Source organism: Staurois parvus, unplaced genomic scaffold, assembly GCF_062004578.1.
Source record: "Staurois parvus isolate SC_StPar_1 unplaced genomic scaffold, SC_StPar_1.0 ptg000448l, whole genome shotgun sequence".
NCBI classification, from domain to species: Eukaryota; Metazoa; Chordata; class Amphibia; order Anura; family Ranidae; genus Staurois; species Staurois parvus.
The window spans coordinates 2,332,530-2,360,017 of NW_028318244.1; the positions used below are offsets into that span (position 1 = coordinate 2,332,530).

General features: G+C 43.8%; 1 protein-coding gene across 1 annotated transcript in view; it reads right to left on the reverse strand.

Annotated features, from left to right (window-relative positions):
- The window catches only part of ELP3 (elongator acetyltransferase complex subunit 3), a 206,939-nt gene that overhangs the window by 99,552 nt on the left and 79,899 nt on the right, over positions 1–27,488 (reverse strand). The window contains exon 9 of the mRNA XM_089688175.1: positions 4,163–4,289. Within this exon, the coding sequence (XP_089544301.1) occupies positions 4,163–4,289 (127 nt within the window). The remainder of the gene's footprint in view (positions 1–4,162; positions 4,290–27,488) is intronic.

The following is a 27,488-nucleotide window of genomic DNA, read 5'->3' on the forward strand; positions in this document are numbered from 1 at the left end:
GTAGTATCCCTGTATAGTAATATCCCTCACAAGGATGGATTAGCTGCATGTCACAGATCCTTATCATCCTCACCAAACAACAAATACACTGCTGAGGATGTTACACAGCTCATTGAATTCATACTTACACACAACTACTTTGCTTTCAATAAGGACATCTATCTTCAATGTATGGGTACTGCGATGGGAAGTAAAATGGCACCCCAATATGCAAATTTATTTATGGCTGACATGGAGGAACAATTCCTGAACAGCATGGAACAAAAACCATACAGATACTTTCGCTATATTGATGATATTTTCATCATATGGACGGAAGGTGAAGAAAATCTAAAACAATTTTACTCATTGATGAACACTTTTCATCCATCAATCAAACTAACAATGGAATACTCAAACACACAGGTCAACTTCCTAGACACCACAGTATACATCAGGGGTGATACGCTTCACACCTCAATATACAGGAAACCCACTGACAGATGCAACTACCTCCACAGTTCTAGCTTCCACCCCCAACACACGAAACGTGCCATCATACACAGTCAGGCCATCAGATACCACCGAGTATGTTCTGACCCAAGAGACAGAGATAAACATCTTGGGACACTAGCAGACGCCTTCCATAAGAAAGGTTACAAGGACAAAACTATCAACACCAGCATAAACACAGCCTTGAGAACCCGAAGGGAAAATCTGCTTCAGTACAAAGAGAAAAAAACAAACAACCGTGTACCTCTAGTAACTACATACAACCCGGCACTGGAAGGGATAAGAAAAATAATCAAAGATTTACAACCCATCATAACAGAGGATGGAACTCTGAAAGAAATATTCCAGCAACCCCCAATACTGGCCTTCAGACAACCCCCCAACCTCAGAAATAAACTAATCAGTAGGAAACTTCCTTCTGATTATGATGCCACAAATAATGGAAGCAAACCCTGCAATAAGAAACGCTGCAAGCTGTGCAACCAAATCAATCCATCAAAAAGTGTCAGACACTCAAAAGGGATCTTCAATATCTCCGGATCTTACAGCTGCACCTCCAGTAATGTTGTGTACCTTATCCAGTGCAGAAAATGTAGCAAAGGATCTTATGTTGGTGAAACAGGACAGAGATTGCAAACACGGATGAATTTACACAGACATACCATCAAGGAACATAAAGAAGATGACCTCTGCACACCTGTAGGACACCATTTCTCACAACCAGGCCACAATATGGAAGACCTCAATATTTTAGTTCTGAAAGGAAAATTTAAATCCATCCAGGAAAGAAAAACATTTGAACTAAGAATGATAATTCTATTTGACACTAAAGATAACGGTCTTAATTTGGACATGGGATTCCTCAACCACTATCCGACAGCTTTATGACTATCTATTAGCTAAAACTTGACCCCCTCTGTGTGAGTGTTGTATCCCCCCTCCCCCCCCTCACTTTTGATGTATCTTATCTGTAGCCCTTTTTTTTTTTTTTTTTTCCTTTTTTTTTTCTCTCAATCCATTCTAACATTCTGCTTAAACTTTGTGATTTTTTAATAGTACTGCTTAGACCTTGAAGAAGGGGACATACCCCGAAAGCTTGTCCTCAAAATTGTATGTTAGTGCAAATAAAAAAAGTATCACGGACAGTACTCAATTGTTTCTGAGATTAAACAATAAGATTCTTCAGTCTGGAAGCTCCTCTTCTAAACAGCATCCTTCTATTGACTCCGTCTCTTGTGTTGCAGTCTGAGGTCTCACAGAAAAGGTGATTAATGAGCGTCTCTCCCCTCCTGCTGGTCATGGTACAGGTGTCGCCTCATCCCTCTTGTCCTGTGACACCACAGAGTCAGAGTTTATCTGGTTGAGGGGGAATGAGGTGTCAGGTCCACCATGAGTGCCATTAATCCTGTCTGAGTGAAGCTGTGATTTATGAAACCTATTACTCTAATTATCTTATCTCTGGAACCACCAGCACTCTCTGTTTAACAACCAAAGTGGCAAAGGCCAGCCTCTATAGGGGCTGCTGACTCACTGGAATTACGGGAAGGTAGTGCCATGACAAGCAAGATGACCATAACAGCCATTGGCTCATTGACGCTAATTGTCTGATCTATAATAAAACAAAGGCATGGGTCTGTCTGGTCTGAATCAGTCTATGGAAAGAAAGGGGGTGAGGTTAAAACCAGTCCAAAAATCAAAAACAAATGTCCATTTTCCAACCATCCTCCCCTACACCTAGCTATTTGGTCTCTGGGGCACTTTTACCAGTAGAGTTGGACAGCTGTCTAAAGCGACTTCAATGATCATTCTTGTGTAGGTCACTTGCCCAATGTCCCTCCTAGGAGCAGCTGAACCTTGAAATGGCCAATTGTGGCAGCCAATGGACAGGGTTTAAGTCAAAATGTGACATGGACATTGTAGGCTGGACCTTCCCACACTAGAAAGGAGACCCAGGACCTGGCCTGTCGCATGACCATGATATCAGGTGAGTAAATAAAGCTTTTACTTGAGATTTTCTTTTTCTACAAGACCTTTGCCTGAGTTAAAGTTGAACACCAGGAAAATTAAAAGCCCACACGGCAAGGGTGGCTAAATGGTTAGCACTTCTGCCTGGCAGTACTAGGGTCACTGGTTCGAAACCCAACCCCGGCACCACCTGCTTGGAGTTTGCATGTTCTCCCTGTGACTGCGTGGGTTTCCTCCGGGTACTCCGGTTTCCTCCCACACTCCAAAAGACATGCTGGTAGGTGAATTGGCTCCTGTCTAAATTGTCCCTAGTATGTGTATGTATGAATGTAAGTTAGGGACTTTAGATTTTACACCCCTTGAGGGTTAGGGACTGATGTGAAAGTACAATATATGTATGTAAAGCGCTGCATAAATTGGTGGCGCTATACAAGTACCTGTAATAAATAAATAAATAAAGGCTGAGTGAGGCCTTTGTCACCTAACTAGTTCCCAGTGAGTAGATTAACCTGCGATCAATGGTTAAGGGTACAGAATGGCAAACTCTTGCGCATTTTTAAGTGTTAGGGCAGTTTTGCTCACCCTTAAGTCTCCCAAATGGGAAAAGACGGCGCTATATAAGTACCTGAAATAAATAAATAAATATCTAGGGGACATAGAGGAGTAGTTTTATTTACCCGATCCTCCATACTGCAGGTCTGGTTCTGGAAACTTCTTATCCCGTTTGAGTTTCCAACCCTCTGTCTCCAAAGGTGGCTCCAAAAGTGATTTGTCTATCCCCAGGATGAAAGTCTTCAACCCTCTGTCTCCACTGATGTCTCAAACAGTAATGCATCTGTCCCCTGGTTGAAAAATTTCCACCCCTCTGTCTCCATGGGTGGCTCCAACAGAGATGTGTCTATTCCCTGGTTTAAAGTCTCCAACTCTCTGTCTCCACAAGTGACTCCAACAGCAATGTGTCTATCCCCTGGTTGAAATTCACCAACCCTTTGTCTCCACAGGTGGCTTCAACAGTGATCTTTCTATACCCTGGTTGAAAGTCTCCAACCCTCTGTCTCCACAGGTGGCCCAAACAGCAATGAGTCTATCACCTGGTTGAAAATTTCCACCCCTGCATCTCCACAGGTGGCTCTAACAGTAATGTGTCTATCCCCTGGTTGAAAGTCTTCAACCCCCTGTCTCCACAGGTTGCTCCAACAGTGATGTGTCTATCCCCTGGTTTAAAGTGTCCAAACCTCCGTCTCCACAGGTGGCACCAACAGTGATGGGTCTATCCCCTGGTTGAAAGTCCCCAGTAACCTGTCTCCATAGGTGGCTCCAACAGCAATGTGTCTATCTCCTGGTTGCATCACTGTTTCTAGGTGCAATTGTGTCCCATCTGGTAGCCAAAATGCAGAATTCAGCCAGGACCTGTTTCCGAAAAACACCAAATGGCAAATTGAAATTCTACACAATGCAGTGGAAGAGTTCCTGAGCCCTGAATGTGTTTGTCCTTTGAGGACTTTGATGCTCAAGTCTGATTTAGCTTTGTAGACGCTCCTCTCCTGTGCTGAAATTTCTTACTCTGATTTTATCACATGCTGTGAGCTTCTCACAATGTACATTAGAAGCTGCGGCAAGGTAGAGGCCACTTCCTTTTCTAGAAGGAGGACATCCAGCATCATCTGGCCTTTTCCTCACCTCCCCAGAAGATATGATAACTTACAATGAACTGCTCGATATCTCTTTCCAGGCCCATGTTTGGCAGATCCGGCATCATGTGAGACACTACTTTAAACCCAGCGTCTTTAGACATGTGGAACGACTCACACACTGCTTTCACCGTGTGACCCCTGAAAGAGGAAGAAAAAAAATACAATTTACATCAATAGTTATAAATTTTAGATCTTGTCCTCTATTTATAGAAATCAGGAAAAGATCACATGAGAATTCTAATACATGGCCCTTGTTGTTTTAAAGCAGTATAAAACCCAAATCAGTTACATCAGTTTGCTTTTCTTTTGTTCTTTCCCCTTCTGTTTTCACCTGGAGATCTGTTTAGTAAACATACCTCCTGTATTAGTGAGCAGATTTGAATACAATAACAAATTGAAGCCAAACTCCAGCTTACACTTTATAATCAGTTACAGCAACATTTTTCTGTTTTCTTCCTTTTGGGATAAAGGTTTTACATGAATTAATAAAAGACGATCATTTTAATCTCCCCTGCCAGTGGTAAGTGGCTTGTCTCATCTATGTAAACTGATGCATTCTGCTGGAGAGTTTGAGGTTCTGAAATAAAGACTTGCTGGCTGATTCATCAGATGAAAATACAAGAAAGAAAGCCAAAAGAGAAAACTAATGCAGCCAACACAATATAAGAAATGTTTGCTTCTGGGCTTAATACCACTTTATAGAATCAGCTCACTTTAAAGAAATCGCATCTATTTTCAGACCCGGGGAAACATAAGTCGGGACCTTGCCATGTCGGACTCTCAGACTTTTAACTGGCCCACCATCTTCCCAGCAATGCAGAAAAGGCTTAAACCAAGGTTGAAAAATACCCACCCATCCCGCTGAGGTCTCTGCTAACATATTACCAAGATTGTACTTGAAGAGCAAAGATAAGAAAACGATCGGGTTGACCATTCCTAGGCCACCCTCCCGCCTGGACAGGTAAGTTACCATTGCGTTTGATCGGGTTCAGCCAATTTCCCCATAACAGTTCGAAAAAACAGCTGTAGACCCTTGCACAGAGAGATACCGGCAAGATACAGATGAAGCTGACATAAAAAGATCGGAATCAGGTACATTTTAATCAATTCAACCCTTTCCCTCAAGGAAAGCCTCCATCATTCCAGCTTGCTACTTTGGCATTGGTATCCACCAACCTGCTTTCCCAATTTCGATCACCATAGTCACCAGGAGCAAATTTGATGCCCAACACCTTAATTTCCTGCTGGGGCTCTGGGAAGGTATCCGGAAGTTTGAAGCTTTCACCCTCCTCACCCATCCAGAAAACTTCACTCTTTTCATGGTTGACTTTAGAGCCAGAAGCCTCCGTGTACTGCTCTATCACAGAGACCACCTCCTGCGCCTCCTCAGTCCCAGAGATAATAACAGACACATCATCAGCAGAGGCCACGATCTTCAAAGGTGGCGCACCAACAATGCCCAGAAGCACCCCGAACAATGATGCACCCTCTAGCCTTCTTACAAAGGGGTATATTGCGAAAGCATATAGCAGGGGGCTCAATAAGACATCCCTGGCGCACACCAGAGCCGACCTCAAAAGGCCATCCAACCTAACCATTAACAAATGGGAAGCCCTCAGCCCCTCTATATAATGTCTTCAGCCAATCTATAAACCTCCCCTGCAGGCCGTATCTACCAAGTAGAAACCACAGATATTCATGATTCACTCGATCAAAAGCTTTTGCCCGATCCAATGCCAGCAAGTACTTTCTCCATCCAGCAGCCCTGCATTTTTCCAAAGTCTCTCGGACAGCCAAAACTTCTGAAAAGGTACTTCTACCTTGGACTGTACAGTGCTGATGGCTTGACAAAAAAAAACAAAAAAATCGCCTGCTAACAACGAGCACCAAAAAAGAATCTTTGCCAAGATCTTTCTATCAACATTAAGAATGATGGGGCGCCAGTTCTCAATCATTGAGTGGTCTTTACCTTTTGACAGAAGAATCACAGCGGATTGCCTCATGGAGGGAGGGAGCGAACCCTCTTCTAGACAGCTGTTAAAAACCTCCGCTAAAAAGGGAGCCAGAATGGACTTAAAACACTTGTAAAATTCAGCTGTCAATCCATCTGGCCCAGGCCATTTTTTGGTAGCCAGCTTGTCAATAGCACAAACTACCTCATCCGCATCAGCTGCCTCATCTTCTTTATTCAGCCTCTGCAGCTCAGTCTCCAATCCTGGCAGGTTATGTAGTGCCTCTGGGCACTGACTATACGGATGACCCAGCTGCTGGCACAAATTGCACTGAATCTGGGTGCATTCTTTGGCCAAATGGTCTAAATCCTGGCACAGTGAGCACTTCTTGATGGTACAGAACGATGAAAAGTGGCCTTTCTCTCCACATTTATTACAAACCTTAGGCTGACACTGATAGAAAATTGTCAGCCTATCCCTCCCAAGAAAAGCTGAGCAGGGCAGGTGCTGAACCACATTGCCCAGCACTTCAATTGCAGCGGCACCTTCCAGGCCCCTGTCCATATCCCATGCTCACCCAGGACCTTCCACAGTGAGTTGAGGACCTCACCATATCGGCGTAGCCACACTACCAAATCAGCCTCTGGTATGGATTCATTATGGACCAGGATTGTCACCGATTTTCTCAAAGGCTGCCTTGAAACCACCTTTGGCGCCAAACCTCTCCACTGCTGAAGGCCCCTGCACTTCCTATGTCTCTTTCAAAAAAGATCCACCTTCAGGTTTTACAAATGACAAATCATATTCATAACTGCCAACTGGGCAGATCAAAGCAAATACATCAGGGGCTTTAAACCTCATCTCCAGAACAAACTCAGCCACCCTCCCCCTTCCTGGTGGGGTTCCCTCCCCTCCCCCCACCCACTTCAGCTGCACAACATTCCTCCTCTTGAACCCACAAACCATCCCACCACCAAACCTCCCCAATTTGTGACTACTAGGATTTGCAACATTCCCTCCACCCCCCTTGGTGCGACTCCCCAAAACAGAAGCATCGCTCCCCACATTCCTCCCAGCAGCAGAAACATTTGCGTGTCTGGGAGCATCTGGTACAACTCTAGCAGATACCGATTGCACAAATACGAGATTGGATGGTGAACCCTCTCTCTGTTGAGCAGGGGGAGAAATGTATTTTTTACTCGTCAGCAACATTAACCCCTTCACCACCACCCACACATCCAGTGCTTTACCAGTTTCACCAGTCATATTATTTGATGACACATTCATAGACTTGCTAGCAATGTCCGCACTTACTGCTGCAGTAATAGAAACTTCAGCTCCAGCTGTCATCTCCTCCTCCAGGACAGAACTTTCAGCCCAGGAACCTGTAGGCTGTTGTCAAGGTCCTACCTTTTCCCTGAGGTTATGTTACTCCATGTGCTGGCGTCCATCTTGGATTCTGCTGTGCATGATGGGAATCCTTTTATGCCTTCAGGTTTCTGTGGTCCATCCCCCAGAGGGGTGTGGCTGATGACATATAAGCCTGTGGCCCGCACATGCTCTTTGCACTTGTGTCTTTGTGTCGCTATTACTCTGTTCTGACTCTCGTGGCTCTCCTGGTATCTCATTCGGCTTGTGACTTGACTATTCTTTGTATTCTCCTTTGATCTGACCCTCTGTTGCTGAACCCGGCTCGTGACCTGTGATTCTCGTCTGCTGTCCTGTACTGTTTTGTCCTGTTGTTGTTGACCCTGGCTTGTCTGACTACTCTTTTGTCTCTTCCACCAGCTACACGCCATTGGCGGCGGCCATTACCGCAGCTGAGGTGTCTCGGGGGCCGCGACCTGGTTCCTGGCTGCGTCAAGTCCATCCCCACCATCAGGGGCCCTGGTGAAGGGCAGCCTGGGACTTAGACTCCGCGCCCTGAGGGACTTCGGTCTGTGGGTGGTGGTTGTCGTCAGCCAGTGCGTTACATTGTTAGGCCTGCCTGTCCGTTCCTCAGCTCCTGCCCTGACAGCTGTTCAGACACAGCAACAGGCAAAATATCACAGACATCCAGGTCTGCGGTTTGCTCTCCACATGGTGCAGTGTGCTGCTCCCCTCCCCCACCAGCATCAATTAGCTCTGGAATACATGGGAGTTCAGGTGCAGCAGACTCCTTACAGCCAGTGATCATCTTGCAGCATTCTCAGAGGCACTACTGGTCTCAGCAAAGGCAGGAGCAGCAAAATCCATGTCCAAGGTGTTTGGTGAAGATCCATCCATATTTCTCTGATGGTCTGTAGACATCTCTGTCAGCGGTTTTCCCTCCATGTCTGCAGAGGGTTTCTCCACAACAGAAACGTCCACAGCAGGTTGTTTGCAGAACTCCTTCTCTTTCTGTTTTTCAGCCAGGACACCATCCACCACAGCCGGGGGGGACAGACATGCTGGAAGCAGCCATCTTGGTGTATTGGGACTTCTCCACCATTACTGGGTTTCCTAGTCTGTACCTCCTCTGTCCATCCTCAGGGACTTTTGACGGATCATCAGAGAGGGCAACCTTGTCTTCTCTCAGGGGTGACTCCATCTGCTGGATGAATCTTAAGGTTCCGTGCTCACTCTCAACCCCCTGGGTGGTTGCCACTGGCGATTCCGCAGCTTGACTTGGGGGGGAGAGATGCTAAGGTAGATGGATCCAGGTCATCCGTTACCTGAGGCTGCTGATCCACAGAACTCGCTGATGTCCGGCTGGCAAATCTCCTCTCATTGTCAAACTTTTCTGCAAAGCTTCCACTTCTGGCTTTCAGGTTTTCCAGTAATAAAGATTGCTTCATTACTTTTTCCTCCATCTGCTGTAGCTCCGACTTCGTGGCCATTTTGTTTTTACTCCAGGGTTAGCCGTACTTGGCTCTGAAGGATTTGTGTTCAGCTTTCAAAACTTCAAAGTTTTTCCTCAGCTCTTCCAACCGCCAAGAATCAATCAATAATCTGTCTGTACACATCCACATCCTCACCAGGGCCTGGACCAACAGTCAGGTCCTCCACCTCCTCCTCCTCACTAGGCCCTGTGTCATCAGGGGGATCCCTCCCAGGGACTTCCCCTGGATCAGGCATGGTTCCTCGGCCAAGCTTGCAGGCAAGGCCCAGGCTTGAAAATACTGGTTCTCAGGGAGAGCTCCTTCAGTGTGTCCTCCTCCTTCTCCCACTGACCACCAATGTAAGGAATATTCTTCTCACTGATCACCAATGAAGGAGCATCCTTCCCACTGATCCCCAACGTAAGGAAAATTCTTCCCATTGATCCCCAATATAAGGAACACTCTTTCCACTGATCACCAATGTAAGGGACATTCTTCCCACTGATCACCAATGTAAGGGTCATTCTTCCCACTGATCACCAATGTAAGGGACATTCTTCCCACTGATCACCAATGTAAGGGACATTCTTTCCAACGACCACCAATATGAGGGATATTCCCTCCCCCTCCATCCCACGCTCCCTCACCCTCATCTTTAATCTCTCCCTCGCCTCCGGCACTTTCCCCTCCCCTCTGAAACATGCACACATCACCCCCATACTTAAAAAGCCTTCCCTGGACCCCAATGACCCGAACAACCTCAGACCCATCTCCCTGCTCCCATTTACATCCAAACTCCTCGAGCGCCTAGTCTATACCCGCCTAAGCTCTCACCTCAACGACAACAACCTCCTCGATCCCCTACTGTCCGGCTTCCGTCCCCTACACTCCACCGAAACTGCCTTACTTAAACTCTCCAACGACCTGCTAACCGCCAAAGCTAATGGCCACTATTCAGTGCTCCTACTCCTTGACCTCTCTGCGGCCTTTTGACACAGTCGACCACCCCCTCCTCCTCAAAAAACTACACTCCCTCGGTCTCAGAGATTCTGCTCTCTCCTGGCACTCATCCTACCTGTCACAACGCTCTTTCAGCGTTACCTATAATGCTACCACTTTCCCCTCACTCCCCCCCTCTGTTGGGGTCCCTCAAGGCTCCGTCCTCAGGCCCCTTCTCTTCTCCATCTACACCTCCTCCCTTGGCCAACTCATACACTCTCACGGCTTCAACTACCACCTATATGCTGACGACACACAAATCTATCTCTCAGCCCTCCATCTCACCACCTCAGTCTCCGCCCGAATCACACACATACTGAGCGACATAGACTGGATGTCGCTCCACTTTCTTAAACTGAACCTCTCCAAAACCAAGTTTCTTGTCTCCCCCCCCCAGCCCAGACCCCATCCCCGACTGACTTCTCCATCATGTCCAACAACGCCACCATCAAACCCGCCCCGCAGGCCAGAGTACTTGGTATCATTCTGGACTCCAACCTATCCTTCCAGCCCCAAATCCAATCTTTAACAAGCTCGTGCAGACTCCAACTCTGCAACATCGCCAAAATACGCACGTTCCTAACCCCAGAAACCACTAAACAGCTCATCCACTCCCTCATCATATCACGACTCGATTACTACAACTCCCTCCTTCACGGCCTGCCTCGCCGCTGGTTATCCCCGCTTCAGTCGATCCTGAATACGGCTGCCAGACTCATTCACCTTTTCAACCGCTCCGTTTCCGCCACCCCCCTCTGCCAATCCCTCCACTGGCTTCCGATTGCGCAACGGATCAAATTCAAAATCGTAACACTGACGTACAAAGCTGTCCACCATACTGCCCCGAACTACATCACCGACCTAATATCCAAGTACCGCCCAGCACGCACACTCCGCTCCTCACTAGACCTCCTTCTCTCTAGTTCCCTGGTCTCCTCCTCCCATGCCCGCCTCCAGGACTTCTCCAAGGTGTCACCCATCCTCTGGAACTCCCTGCCCCAACCCATCAGATTATCACCTACTCTCCTCTCCTTTAGGCGCACCCTGAAAACCCACCTCTTCAGGGAAGCCTACCCCACCCCCTGCTAAGTTGCCACCTCCTCCACTCTTCCTACCACCCCATCCCCCACAGCTATCTCCTCCTGTGCCACCATCCCCTCCCTCCTAGATTGTAAGCTCAAAAGAGCAGGGCCCTCAATCCCCTCATGTTTTGCATTGTATTGGTATTGTTCTGTCACATGTTCTGTCCCCCTCTGTAATGTACAGCGCTGAGCGAACTATTGGCGCTTTATAAATACTATATAATAATAATAATATTCTTTCCAATGATCACCAATACATTTTAGAAGGGGCTCCTTGAGACTTTTCAAGGGTTACTCCTGGGTAAATAGGTTGAGAAAGGCTGGGGTACTAGAAAGGTTTATCTAATTATACAATCCATAACTATTCCCAAGGGTGTTGTCAAGATTAATTTTTCATGTTATGTTGCAGAAAATGAAGTGCCCATTAATATATATGCTCAATGCCTAAATTCTCTCCCAATCAATATATACAATCAGCCTTCACTAACAGCCATTATGTGATCTAAATGAGCTTTCTATCAGACTAAGCATGGAAAGTTAATGATGCGGGGCTCAATATGCGATGATGCATTTACAGTAACCTCCATCTCTCTAGACATCTACTGCAGCTAGTTTGAAATTGCAGTATGTGCTTAAGCTGTAGAAGAGTCCTAAATGAAACAAGACTCTATGACATCGTCCGTTTCAAAGTTTTCAATCCCAATGTTTCAAATACTCAAAAATAAAAAATATGTGAGCAAGGGCAATATAATAGAAAGGGTCACATGTCCACATTCAAACACACCCACAAGCTTACATTTAAGTGCAGGTCTAATAATCCCTACTAGTAGAAAATAGAATAAGTGATAATAGGCGCACACATTGATCTCCAAACATATATATATTCAAAAAGATTTTTTTTAAACAATTGAACAAACTGTACATACACATACCCTCATAAGGACTGTGTCCAATATCCACGCAGAGGCACTCATAATCTTGTCAATTTGTAAGTATGGCCCTGTCTATTTTTAGTCCCTTAAATTGGTCAGTGGTAAGAAGGCCCCTTACATTGGTGGTCATTGTGAAAAATACCCCTTAGATTGATGGTCAGTGGGAAGAATGCCCTTTATATTGGCAGCCAGTGAGAAGAATGCCCTTTACATTAGTGATCAGTGGAATAAATGCTCCTTACATTAGTGGTCAGTGGAATAAATGCTCCTTACATTAGTGGTCAGTGGAATAAATGCTCCTTACATTCGTGGTCAGTGGAATAAATGCTCCTTACATTAGTGGTCAGTGGAATAAATGCTCCTTACATTCATGGTCAGTAGGAAGAATGACATGTTACAGTAGATAGTCACAGACTGCAGACATGGTACGGGGGACGGTCACAGACTGCAGACATGGTACAGGGGACGGTCACAGACTGCAGGCATGGTACAGGGGACGGTCACAGACTGCAGACATGGTACAGGGGACGGTCACAGACTGCAGACATGGTACAGGGGACGGTCACAGACTGCAGACATGGTACAGGGGACGGTCACAGACTGCAGGCATGGTACAGGGGACGGTCACAGACTGCAGACATGGTACAGGGGACGGTCACAGACTGCAGACATGGTACAGGGGACGGTCACAGACTGCAGACATGGTACAGGGGACGGTCATAGACTGCAGACATACGACAGGAGACGGTCAAAAACTGCAGACATACGACAGGAGACGGTCAGAAACTGCAGACATACGACGGGAGACGGTGAGAAACTGCAGACATACGACGGGAGACGGTCAGAAACTGCAGACATACGACGGGAGATGGTCAGAGACTGCAGACACACGACGGGAGACGGTCAGAGACTGCAGACATACTACAGGAGACGGTCAGAGACTGCAGACATACTACAGGAGATAAAGACTGCAGACATGGTAAGAGAGATGGTCAGAGACTGCAGACATGGTACGAGAGATGGTCAGAGACTGCAGACATTGTACGAGAGATGGTCAGAGACTGCAAACGTACGAGAGATGGTCAGAGACTGCAGACATTGTACAGGATACAGTCAGAGACTGCAGATATGGTACAGGAGACGGTCAGAAATTGCAGACAAAAAAAAACCAGAAATCAGAAAGACAGCGTGAAACTAAGCCATTTAACGGCTATTATATTTTTACTAATATATTACTTTTCCTTGGTGGTCAGTAGGAAGAATGACATGGTACAGGAGATGGTCAGACTGCAAAACATGTTACAGGAGATAGTCAGAGACTGCAGGCATGTTACAGGAGATGGTCAGAGACTGCAGACATACTACAGGAGATGGTCAGAGACTGCAGACAAGGTACGAGAGATGGTCACAGACTGCAGACATGTTACAGGAGATGGTCAGAGACTGCAGACATGTTACAGGAGATGGTCAGAGACTGCAGATATGTTACAGGAGATGGTCAGAAACTGCAGATATATGTTACAGGAGATGGTCAGAGATGGCTGATTAGTTACAGGAGATGTCAGAGATGGCTAATATGTTACAGGAGATGGTCAGGGATGGCTGATATGTTACAGGAGATGGTCAGAGATGGCTGATATGTTACAGAAGATGGTCAGAGACTGCAGACATACTACAGAAGTTGTTGGAAAAAGGAAAGAAAAAAAAAGATAACAGAAAAAAAGACCATGTGAAAGAAATAAACTAAGCCATTTAACTGTTATTATATTTTTACTATTATAATAGTTTTCCTTTAATGTCTTGAGAAACCACGTAAAGAAAACACAGACTACTGTTTGCAGGGGCTCAGAGGGCCACACAAAAAATGCCAAAGGGCCACACAAGGCCCCTAGGCCACTAACTGGCTGACGGGGCACTAAGCGGTCATGATATTTTGGAACGTCAGCTAACAGACCCCATTACTAATAAAGCGTTTGGTGGCCCGCTGTCCTGGTAGGACCAATGTAGATGTCCTATTATCTTTAGGAGAACAGCCCTACCATGATGAGAACCCAACCCATACGCACATCACTTTCCTCATGTCTACAGAGTCCTATTTGTATATAAAAGCCATTCTCATAACTATCACTGTAATATTATTAAAACCAATAAACCACTTTTTTGCTGTTTAAAAAGATCAGAAATTGAGCCGTAAAGCCAGATTGCCTGTGTTTTAATTAGGCCAATTACCATGAAAATGCCTAAAGAGAGAAGGAACGCATCATTGGAAGAGACACAAAACGATGGGATATAGATTGCTTTAACCGATGGACATCGCTGCCACGTACTGTTCGGCTATTACCCAAACAAAGATGCTCAACAATGACTGCCGCCACCCACAACGCAATTACTTCCAATGCTTATTCCAGATTGGTAATTTAGGAGAAAAGGAACTTTCCTACCAACTGATTATTGTCAAAACAGAAACTTTAGACAAAAGAATTAAGGCTGAACTCCGAGATAGGCAAATACTATCTAAACATACGTTTTCTTCCTTGAATCTTGATTAGCTCTGTGTATTTCTTCCAGATCTGTGCAGTAATCCAGTGTGACACTTCCTCCAATAAAGACCACTCACTGCTGCTCTCTCTCCTTATGCAGAATGACTGGTCTTGTCTCCGCCCCCTCCTGTAGTTTTCTGCTTAATGTTGGAGTGGGTGGAGCCTGCTAGAATATGACTATCATAAAAACCAAGAAATGGGATCGAATCCCTCAATTTCATAGTGAGTTAAAAAAAAACTATTTTATTTTTTGTTCAGCCCAGCCAACCACCATCTCCTTACTCAATGAGAGTGCCCCAGAAATGATTAAGATTTATTAGAACGTCTGTCTGGTTTTTTTTTCATGTCTATATCTCCCATTAGGGAAAAATCACTCTTTTCATCTTGGTGACTGTTATCACTACAAGTGAAGGGAAAACCAAAAATGTATAGTTGTCACCAGAACAGGGGTAAGGGTAAATCCTCCTATGGGTACGAGTGTTTTGGTGACAACAGAGAGGATTTCCGCACATCAGCAGGAAGCAAAACAACATTTTCAGTCATCAGAATCTCTGGGACTTTAGCAGGATGCAAAGGAAATTTTAAGTCGTTGCCACAATCTCTCGGACTTCCTGGACTTCAGCAAGAAGCAAAAGGACATTTTGAGTCGTCACCAGAACCTATGGGACATCTTGGACTTCAGCAGGAAGAAAAGGAAATTTGTAGTTGTCACCAGAATCTCCGGGACCTCCTGGACTTCAGCAGGATGCAAAGGAAATTTTAAGTCGTTACCAGAATCTCCGGGACCTCCTGGACTTCATCAGGAAGCAAAAGGAAATTTTGAGTAATCACCAGAAGAGGCAAGGGTAAATCTTTCCATCTGTTCTGTTGATGGTCTCAGAGGTTATTTCCCCACATATTAAAAGAGGTATAGACTTCAGAGAGAGAGATATAATTTTACCCCGGTACAAATCATTAGTAATACCTAACCTGGAATATGCAGTTCAGTTTTGGGAACCAATTCACAAAAAGAATATTGGGGAACTGGAGAAAGTACAGAGAAGGGCAACCAAACTGATAAGAGGCATGGAGGAGATTAGCTATGAGGAAAGATTAGGGGATCTGAATTTATTCTCTCTTGAGAAGAGAAGATTGAGGGGGGATATGATCTCCATGTATAATACATAAGGGGGATATGATCTCCATGTATAATACATAAGGGGGGATATGATCTCCATGTATAATACATAAGGGGGGATATGATCTCCATGTATAATACATAAGGGGGGATATGATCTCCATGTATAATACATAAGGGGGGATATGATCTCCATGTATAATACATAAGGGGGGATATGATCTCCATGTATAATACATAAGGGGGGGTATGATCACCATGTATAATACATAAGGGGGAATATGATCAACATGTATAATACATAAGGGGGGGTATGATCACCATGTATAATACATAAGGGGGAATATGATCAACATGTATAATACATAAGGGGGGATATGATCTCCATGTATAACACATAAGGGGGGATATGATCTCCATGTATAATACATAAGGGGGGATATGATCTCCATGTATAATACATAAGGGGGGATATGATCACCATGTATAATACATAAGGGGGGGTATGATCACCATGTATAATACATAAGGGGGATATGATCTCCATGTATAATACATAAGGGGGGATATGATCTCCATGTATAATACATAAGGGGGATATGATCTCCATGTATAATACATAAGGGGGGATATGATCACCATGTATAAATACATAAGGGGGGGATATGATCTCCATGTATAATACATAAGGGGGATATGATCTTCATGTATAATACATAAGGGGGATATGATCTCCATGTATAATACATAAGGGGGGATATGATCTCCATGTATAATACATAAGGGGGGATATGATCTCCATGTATAATACATAAGGGGGGATATGATCACCATGTATAATACATAAGGGGGATATGATCACCATGTATAATACATAAGGGGGGATATGATCTCCATGTATAATACATAAGGGGGGATATGATATCCATGTATAATACATAAGGGGGGATATGATCTCCATGTATAATACATAAGGGGGGATATGATCAACATGTATAAATACATCAGTGGTTCATATAGTGAACTCCTTCATATATTCACCTTGAGGTCATCACAGAGGACAAGGGGGCAATCTTTACATCTGGAGGAAAAGAGATTTAATCTCCAAATACAGAAAGGTTTCTTCACAGTGAGAGCAGTGAAAATGTGGAATACTGTAGACTCCTTTAAGAGTTGGTTCTGGCCAGCTCAGTAGATTGCTTTAAAAAAGGCCTGGATTGTTTCTTAGATACATAGAATATAACTGGATACTAACATTTATAGGTAAAGTTGATCCAGGGAATATCTGATTGCCTCTCGAGGGATCAGGAAGGAATTTCTTCCCCTGCAGGCGCAAATTAGATCATGCTTTGCTCAGTTTTTTTGCCTTCCTCTGGATCAATCCTGGATCCTATCCTGTTCGTATAGGATTGTAACTTTTTACTTTTTATGGTTGAACTAGATGGACTTTTGTCTTTTTTCAGCCAGACTAACTATGTAACTATATTTGTATAAATATTACTCTTACTTCGTGTTGACCACCTGGGAGTGCGAAGTGAAAGGAAATTTGTCACAAGAACAAAAGTAGAGGGGGGATCTACATATGAGCACACTAGTTCTGGTGACAACCAGGAATTTCCCTCACATTGGGAAAGTCTTCTTCTGTCTTCCTCTTGTAGCTAAGGGACAAGATGTGAAGAAAAATCTCCCCATTGGGGCTCAGAGGGCATAAAAGAGTTATAACCCTTCCATACTTTATCGAAGATAAAAAAAAAAAAAAAAAAAATTGGGCTTTAGTTCCACTTTAAGGGCATGCTCATCAAACAGGTGAATGGCAGTTGGCCATTCGAAGTCCTTTTACAGAATCTTCCAGCTTGCCCGTCTTTCGCCGATAAATTCTTCAACTTCTGCTAATTAAAAAGGTATAATTTGCAACAATAGCACAGGTGCTCTGACAATATATATCAGCCTAGTATTAATTAAACTGGGAAAGGTCTGTCCTCAGCTCCTCGGCTCTTCAGTATCATTGAGGGGTGCTTGACATTTTGCGGGAAAATGTAACGGATCTGACAAAGGCCCCCCCCATCCCAATTACAGAGACGGAGAAAGATTATCACTGAGCTGAAGGTATAATGATCAGATTTCTCTTCCGAGAAGGGTCAGTAATGCTCACTTACTCATAAGGACTTTCCATTCACTTTCTCATGAGTCGTGACACTCGAGCACTCGGGCTGAACTTTGTTTAAAGCAAAGAAGTACTGAAATACGGTAAATGGAAAGCTTACGTATCGGACTTTTTAATCACATGAATCCCCAGCCTTTTTTCCATCAATTCCATTGAGTCCCAGACCTTTTTTTTTTTTGCTTTTGGGCGATTTCTTGGTTCTATACATATGTAGACTACCCCAATGTATTTTTGCGGCAGAGAAGACTTTACTTTGTGGCAGATATTTAATACATACTTTAATTTTACTGGTCTGTATTGGAAATCATTAGTAAAAAAAAACAAACAAATTCGAAATAAAAATAAATTTTTCACAACGCAACAATTACGTAATTTGCATACCCCCATATATTTATCATCAAAAATAATCAAATCTGCTGCTTAAAATATCACATTAGTGCAACTTTTATGTATGAATTATTTAACATCAAGACCAAAGCGGTATTAAACCTAAAATGAAAAAACTTGAAAATAAGCATTCGATGTTGTGGCAGCATTCGTTTTCTTAGTTTTCACTTGGTGACCTGGCGAGAAACACACCTCCTGTATTACCCCCCCACTATTGATGAAGGAGCACAGGAGGCACCTTTGGACAGCAGCATAGTCAGTCAGTCAGTCTGAGGGGGAGGGGAGTGATTGATGTATCAGTAGATTTAAATATACTAACAAATTGAAGGTGAACTCCAGCTCATACTTTATGATCGGTTACAGCAGTTTTGTTCCTTCTGGTATAGAGGTTTTTGGAGAGACACTATTCACTTGAATAGGTTGTTCTATGCTCCAAAACCTAACCAAAAAACAAAAAGTAGCTCCTGTACCCTTTTTTTGAAGCCGACTTTGGCAATTTTTGAATAGCGTGTTTTTTAGACATTTTGTTGTGCAACAAAATACTTGTTTCTTTAGCACATTTGGCATGCCACTAACAATGAATGGTACCCAAATATATATTGCGCATTTTTAGTGTGATCTGGAGCTGCAGGCAGAATCTGACTGCGATTCCGAGTTGCCCAAAAGCGAGCAGGGCTTAAAACTTTTTTTTTTTTAGTTTTGTACAGAGTAGGGAGGGATTAAAAACCCTGTCAGGTTTTAATTGCTGTCTGTGTCCCTTATTAATGAAATTCACCTTCACTATTTACTGTTATCACCAAAAGTGAAATAAAATCCCCAATTTTGTCCCTACAGCAGGAATAGAGGTTAAATCTTCCAATGGGGAACTAGTTTTGGTGACAACCAAGGCTTCTCTTGCTTTGGAGGGATTTCCTCTCACTTCCCATTTTGGCTATGGCACAGGAAGTGAAGGGAAATCTCCCCAATGGGACACAAATGCCAAAACTGACATTTAGAACCCACCCTTACTTTTTCCAAAATGGTTGTACCTGCTGTAATGGCAACGCATACTGAGCCCCCACAAAGTTGTGTGGAAGGGCAAGGACGCCATGTTGTTCAGACTTCAGCCATGACCTTTTGTAACACAAGCTGGTGAATAGCAGCAGTAGTTCCCTTCTCTTCATCCCTCACAGGAAGCTTCAGGTGCAATACTTAACTGTTAACTGATGCCAGAGCCTTTTTATGAGACCAGGACAGATGCAGGTTTCTCATGTCCATTAGCCCAATCTTCCAATCCAGTCCGAAAACTCCAATAAAACTGTCAAAGTTTTAGCAATCCAGAGATCTAACAAATACCTTAGTGAAATACACATTTCTTATCAGCCAAGATTGTAAAACTTCAGCATGTTTCAAAACTTCTGAAATTATGACAGTATAGCCAGAATAAATTCACCTTCATCTGTTATTGCGTAGCATTTTGAACCTAGACACCCTATGCTAGGAAGTACCAGAGCGGATTAGGCCGCCACACCCCTCCGATGAGAAATAGATATCCAAGACCTGCCATATTTATATCCATTTTGAAGCTAATTTCATGTTGGACAATAATCTGCATGGTAGCAGACTGTAAATGGTAGGCATTCAGAAATATGAATACTTACAAGAAACTGTATTTTGGACTTGGTCAGAAACGTGATGACCTCCAAGCACCCACCCCGATTGGGCAGATGGTCTATTTCAACACCTCCCATAGATGTCAGGTAAAAAAAAAGCAAAAAAAAAAAAAAAAAAAAAAAAGACTGCAAGCAGATTTGATAGCTCTTGTTTTAAAATCAACCAAGGAAAAACTAACCGGACTGAAGAGAGCCAATGTACCGATTTTGTTTGGACAATTGGACAAAAACCAAGGACTTCACAACTATTCTTTATTTTCAACTCATTTTTAATTCTCTGTTGATTTATGGTTTCTTTATAGCACCGTTTTCTGTAAATATTCTATTTGCACCATTTTGCGTTTTTAAATAATAAACCCTATTTTGAAAAGTGTTAAAACTGTCCCTAAGGTTTTTAATGCAAACTAAAGAATTCCTGTCTCTTGAAGAGAGCTACTGTATATGACAAATCTCTGAATATACCTGTCTGTGGTGACAGTGCCTTTCCTCCTTAGTCAAAAGGGGCAGTGGTGGTAGCTTAAATAGTTAATTTCTTAGTTAACTTAACCCAGTGACAATTGTTCTCAAGCTGCTGCACCTAGATTGTGGTTATGGGAGCTGGAAGATCTTTGTGTCAGGTGCAGCTGAGAGTTACGTAAGTGACAACACGGTGTGAGATTGGCCAGTCCTTTGTCATGAGTTGGTGGGAAGGGCAGGGGCTGGGCACCATGTTGGTCACAACACCTGTAGTTATACTTTAAGTCAGGTTGAGGAGAGAACAAATTAGAATGACGGGGGGGGACTTTTTTTACAGGTCTGTAATTGAAAAAATTAGAATGACTCAAATACCTGGGTGTTGGACGCTTGCAAAGTAAACCCAAATGTCATCTAGATTATTCAATGTCACTGTTGGGACCTGTGGATTCATCTTGGGAGGGAAAAATGTATTTTTAGAAGATTATATTTTGTGCAATCAGCAACAGATCACTATAGCAGTGACCAATTGCTGCAGGGAGAGACTGGACAGAGCTGCAGCAAGTCCATGCACTGACATGAAGCACTGTGAGTAAGTTCACAAGGAGGAGTTTGGTTGGGAGTGGGCATTCTCACCTTGACTGTATTTGCATACAGACCAACCTAGGTAACTGAATTCCAATGAAAGGGGTGGGCCTGGGAAGTCAGGCTGGGGTGGAAAGGGCTAGATTATGCTGGAGGGTGCTCCAGCCAGGAAATAAGCTTGCTGCAGTTTCTAATGCACATTGTTAAAAGCTCTCAGTGTGCAGTGAAATCAGAGTAAGCCATTTCAGTAGAGGAGAGGAGCCGCTACCACTGTCCAAGACCGAAGGGAAGTCCGGAGGTTAGATTTAATGATAACTGTGTATATTACTTCCAATATAAATAACTTCCTGCAACAAAACTGGTTTTCCCACCAAGAGCAGAAGAGAAGTGGCTGGAATTAGAAAACATTGCTGCTGGGGCTGTGTGCCGGTGACAAGGACAGGCAGTAATATAATAGAGGTCGGGAAAAGTCAGGATTACAAGTCTCACGCTTAAAAGATTTATTGATTAGGCCGATGCGGCGCCTTGGCAGGACGGTTATCTTGCATCTCTACCCGCCCACTCGCTCGCCGTGTGGGCAGTTTTTCTTTTTTTCCATTATTTTATTGTGCAGAACTCTTTAGCCAGCATCAGCAAAACAACTTTTCAAGCAGCGGGCTGAACAAAACGCTGAAGATGAAGGTAAGGCACGCAGGACGCAAAGATGGCTCTCATGGCTCTTGTGCATGGATGAAGCTGGAACAAATAATGGTTGGATGAAGCTTCAGTCTAGCAAAGTAATCCGTATTGCCTATGTTTAGACTTTTACTGGAGATGCCCGATAGCATGGGCACGCTCAAGGGGATGGAGGGCAGCTACTCGAAGGGTCTGTGGTTGCTTATGTTTATGATAAAAGTAGCCGATTCAGTTCATTGCTCTGTCGTAGTCATAAGACCGCCCACCATTTAGAAGGAACAAGCATTTGTTCATGGGGAACTTTACAAAACTATTTTTTTTCTTACTAAAAGGCTGGGGGGGAAGGGGGTGGCAATCAAACTTGCCCTTCAGTGGGTACCCTTAAGCCCCTAGTACGTCCATTATGGCTGTCCACCATTTGGATCTACAAACAGGCTGTTTTGCTTAAAGTAGCACCATAGCATCCAATGATGCTCTAGGGCAGGGGTCTCCAAACTTTCTGAACAAAGGGCCAGTTTGCTGGCCTTCAGACTTTAGAGTGGCTGGACTGTGGCTATTGGGAGTAGAAATTGTCCTGGCATCAGTGAGAGTAAACAATGCATTTTTGGTATTAGGGGGGAGAAATAGTGCCCCATGGTTGGTGTCACTGGGAGAAATAGTGCAACCTTGGTTGGTGTCAGCGGGAGAAATAGTGCCCCATCGGTTGGTGTCAGCGGGAGAAATAGTGCCCCATCATTGGTGTCAGCGGGAGAAATAGTGCCCCATCATTGGTGTCAGTGGGAGGGATAGTGCCCCATCATTGGTGTCAGTGGGAGGGATAGTGACCCATCATTGGTGTCAGTGGGAGGGATAGTGACCCATCATTGGTGTCAGTGGGAGGGATAGTGACCCATCATTGGTGTCAGTGGGAGGGATAGTGACCCATCATTGGTGTCAGTGGGAGGGATAGTGACCCATCATTGGTGTCAGTGGGAGGGATAGTGACCCATCATTGGTGTCAGTGGGAGGGATAGTGACCCATCATTGGTGTCAGTGGGAGGGATAGTGCCCCATCATTGGTGTCAGTGGGAGGGATAGTGCCCCATCATTGGTGTCAGTGGGAAAGATAGTGCCCCATCATTGGCGTCAGTAGGGAATTGTGCCTTATTGTTTGTGTCAGTGGGAGGAATATGGTCTTGTATCAGGGGGAGCAAAAGTGCCCCAAAAGGCCGAGTAAAGGCAATTCAGGGGCCGAAGTTTGGAGACCACTGCTCTAGGGCAGCACACGTAGCGTCAGTTACATTGGTCTATGGCACTGCACGGTGCTGATCCAGGGCAGGCGACATTTAGGACTGCACCTAGCACTCAGGAAAGGACAGACATGTGCCTCCTCCAGATCTACTCCACCTCCCACTCTCTGCCATCCTGCTGGAGCCAATAGTTATGTCTCTAATGTGAATAGAGGACGGTGGGGCAGGAACTGTGCTACAGAAGCTTGGATGTGATGCAAGGGCCTCGGATTTGAAGGGGGGCTTCTGATGTGAAGTTAATTCTATCAAGGCAGTTCTGTGCATCATCCAAGGCTCAGCTTTTTATTCTCCGTGGGACCAGTCCCTCAAAGCCGCTTCTCTTTGGCGCTCCATAATTTGGTCGCACTGACAACATTACACACAATGCAGAACCACCAGTCCTGCATTGTAAGCAAGGATGCTGAGGGCCCACCCGCAATCTGAAGCACTGGAGAGAAGAGAAGAGCTCCAGCTGCAGGGTACAAGAGTACATACAGTGAGATGCTATTCTTCTTCGGGGAAAGGGAAGCTGATCAGAGTTGACAGGAAGATGGATGGCGCCAAATAGAGGACACTCTATAGAAGAAAACCTGTTTGAGTCTGCAAAGATTGGGGCAGAGGTTCACCTTCCAGCAGGACAACGTCCCTAAATATATAGCCAGAGCTATTCATGTGCTAGAATGGCCTAGTCAAAGTCCTGACCTAAATCCAATTGAGAATCTGTGGCAAGACTTGAAAATTGCTGTTCACAGACGCTCTCCATGCAATCTGGCAGAGCTTGAGCTATTCTGCAAAGAAGAATGGGCAAAAATGTCCCTCTCTAGATGTGCAAAGCTGGTAGAGACATCCCCAAAAAGCTGGAATTGCAGCGAAAGGGGGTCCTACAAAGTATTGACTCCAGGGGGCTGAATACAAATGCATGCCACGCTTTTCACATATTTGTCAAAAATGTTGAAAACATGACAAAGTGTGGAAAATTTCAAGGCGTATGAATACTTTTTCAAGGTATTGTGTGTGTGTTTATATTTATTATATACTGTATATACGTAAAACAAAAAAACAAAATCTCAATAAAATAGAGCCATGGCCAAAAGTTTTGAGAATGACACAAATATTAAATTTTCACAAAGTCTGCTGCCTCAGGTCTTACGATGGCAATTTGCATATACTCCAGAATGTTATGAAGAGTGATCAGATACATTGCAATTAATTGTCTGTATTTTCCATGAAAATTAACTCAATCCCCAAAAAAACATTTCCACTGCATTTCAGCCCTGCCACAAATGGACCAGCTGACATGTCAGCGATTCTCTCATTAACACACACGAGGACAAAGCTGGAGATCACCCTGTTATGCTGACTGAGTTAGAATAACAGACTGGAAACTTTAAAAGGAGGGAGGTGCTTGAAATCATTGTTCTTCCCCAGTTAACCATAGTTACCTGCAAGGAAACACATCAAGTCATCATTGCTTTGCACAAAAGGGATTCATCAAGAACTTCAAGGAGAGAGGTTCAATTGTTGTGAAGAAGACATCAAGACACCCAAGAAAGTCCAGCAAACACTAGGACGTCTCCTAAAGTTGATTCAGCTGCGGGATCGGGGCACCAGCAGGGCAGAGCTTGCTCAGGAATGGCAGCCAGCAGGTGTGAGCGTATCTGCATGCACAGTGAGGCGAAGACTTTTGGAGGAAGGCCTGGTGTCAAGAAGAGCAGCAAAGAAGCCACTTTTCTCCATGAAAAACATCAGGGACAGACTGATATTCTGCAAAAGGTACAGGGATTGGACTGCTGAGGACTGGGGTAAAGTTATTTTCTCTGATGAATCCTCTTTACGATTGTTTGGGGCATCCAGAAAAAACCTTGTCTGGAGAAGAAAAGTTAAGCCCTACCATCAGACCTGTGTCATGCCAACAGTAAAGCATCCTCAGACCATTCATGTGTGGGGTTGCCACTCAGCCAATGGAATGGGCTCACAATTTTGCCTAAAAAACACAGCCATGAATAAAGAATGGTACAACTTCTCCCAACCATCCAAGAACAGATTGGTGATGAATAATGCCTTTTCCAGCATGATGGAGCACCTTGCCATAAGGCAAAAATTACTAAGTGGCTTTGGGAACAAAACTTCAAAATTTTGGGTCCATGGTCAGGAAACTCCCCAGACCTTAATCCCATTGAGAACTTGTGGTCAATCCTCAAGAGGCGGGTGAACAAAATATAAAAATAAAATAAATAAACCCCACACAAATTTTGACAAACGCCAAGCATTGATTATGCAAGAATGGGCTGCCATCAGTCAGGATGTGGCCCAGAAGTTGACTGATAGCATTCCAGGGTGAATTTCAGAGGTCTAAATAAGAAGGGTCAACACTGCAAATACTGACTCTTTGTATAAACGTAATGTAATTGTCAGTAAAAGCATTTGGCACTTATGAAATGCTTGTAATTATACTTCATGTTACCATAGTAACATCTGACAAAAAGATCTAAAAACACTGAAGCAGAAGACTTTGTGAAAAATGTATATTTGTGTCATTCTCAAAACTTTTGGCCATGGCTGTACCTTTATGGTTTTGGTTGTGACATGACAAAATGTGGAAAATTTCAAGGGAGGTATGAATACTTTTTCAAGGCACCGTAAAACTTCTTTTAAATGATATACCAGACAAAATGGAGCATTTGACCCTTGCAGTGCCAGGGGAAACCCACTGCAAGGGTAGTTTTTAATATAAAGACTTATGTAATCTAGTTATCAGTTGGGTTGCCAATATCACTTTTCCATACTCAATTCATCTCCGCGTTGAGCAGAGTGACGCCTATTCCTACTAATTTATTCAGGTTAATTTATAATTTAGTTGAAGCTGTATTTGGTATGAAAAGGATACATAAGATGCATAGTGGGTCGTAGGGACAATTATGCAGTATGGTTCTGGGTTGGGCCATACCCCAGATTTTTTTATGACTCTATAACAATTTAACAATTGGTTATTTTGGGTTAAACTCTGAGTTTATCTTTTTTTGTACTAATAAAATAAATGGTTTTATAAAATGTGTGATATCATCACTTTAGCATCTCAAATGTCCCACCAAAAGACTTTTTTGTGTTGTTGTTCCTAAGGTAAATGTATGAGATTGAGTTGTTGTTCTGCTGCGGGTGAAGAGTGTCAGTTGAATGGACACTACTGTAGATTGGGATTTGGTGCATGTAAAGCTATGGGATGATCTCAATTTATATTTTCGTTTGACTATACATCCACCTTTCATTTAAATCCCTCAGTCTCGGACACAACATACATGGTCAGGATCTGCTAAGGATCCATGGAAAAATATTTGAAACCAACTCACGTCACGCACAGGGTTCTCTTCTAAGTTTCTCAAGCACTGGGTGATCCAGCCTGCCTGAACCCAAAACACCTCTCCCAAACCCTAAAACACCCAATAAAGGTTTGGAATTCTAGACGATTTGATAGGTTGCCCCCTCTTTCCACCAGCTCTAACAGATACTGCTAGACCTCGTTGGTGGGTCTCATTTCGCAACCAGCTTGTGAGGTCACTTATAAATCTCTATGTTGTCATACTATTCCAACATTTCAAGGAACATAAGAAAATAGCAAACATCTTATATAAAGAAAATGCACAATATATTCTGATGCATAGGTATTATCTAGCTCCCAGTAACCTGTGCTGGAGATGAAACTCAAATGTGGGCTCTTTAGATCATATTATTCAGAAAGCCCTTTGGACAAGAAGTCAACGTCCTTCTTTCTGGGATATCTGGTTACTCAATCCCCAACGATCCATTGGCCCATCTACTGGATCTCCCAATAGCAGGGCTTTCTAAAAAAAAAAAAAAAAAAAAAAAAAAAAAAACCACCTTAAAAAGCACCTCACTCACTCTGCTCATGGCTTTTCGCTGACCCTTCCGTCAACCTCCCGTGAACTACATAACCTAATCAAAGAAGAGCGATTGATGGAGATAACAGCTGGGCTACATAGTGATCTAAAAAAGTTTCAAACTGCATGGGCTCCTTGGGACAAGTTATTATCCTATTATAAATACATCTCTCCAACTCTAGACCACTTCAGCAGTCTGACACCAACTGCTTCTACCACTATCTCACCCTTCCTGCAGCCATATCCACCCCAACAAATCCCCATCCCCCACTCTTCCTTATTTCTTGCTTTTTTATTTTTACCCACTAAGTAAAACTATAAAAGTATACTCAGGCTGACAGTAAAAGAAGCCAGTTTCCTCCATGAAGCAATAGCTCTGACCTACATTCTATAAAAGCCAACCATAAGGTCCTTTGTATTTTTTTTAGGCTGACCCTTACGGAGTTTACAGAGCTCTAAGGAAGAGGGTTCACCCCTTGTAACACATCAGTATGTGTGTCTGAGTGACACCTAGGTTTCTGTACAACATTTCCACATCTTGACCCAATTGTCACTTGGGTTTTTCTTTCGTCAACACTTTTTGCCATTTGGATGTTTTTATTTATTGTTCTTTTAAGTGAAAAAAAAAAAAAGGAAAAGGTTTGGTAATCCACTAGGCCTTTGTGCTCCCTTTTTGTTATTTTGTTGACCCTTACTCTACAATACCCTTGTGGACACTACTTCTGCTGCACAATGGCACAGCTATAATTATGCAACTGTAGCTGGATTCCTTCGCTCATCACAAAAAAGATGCTC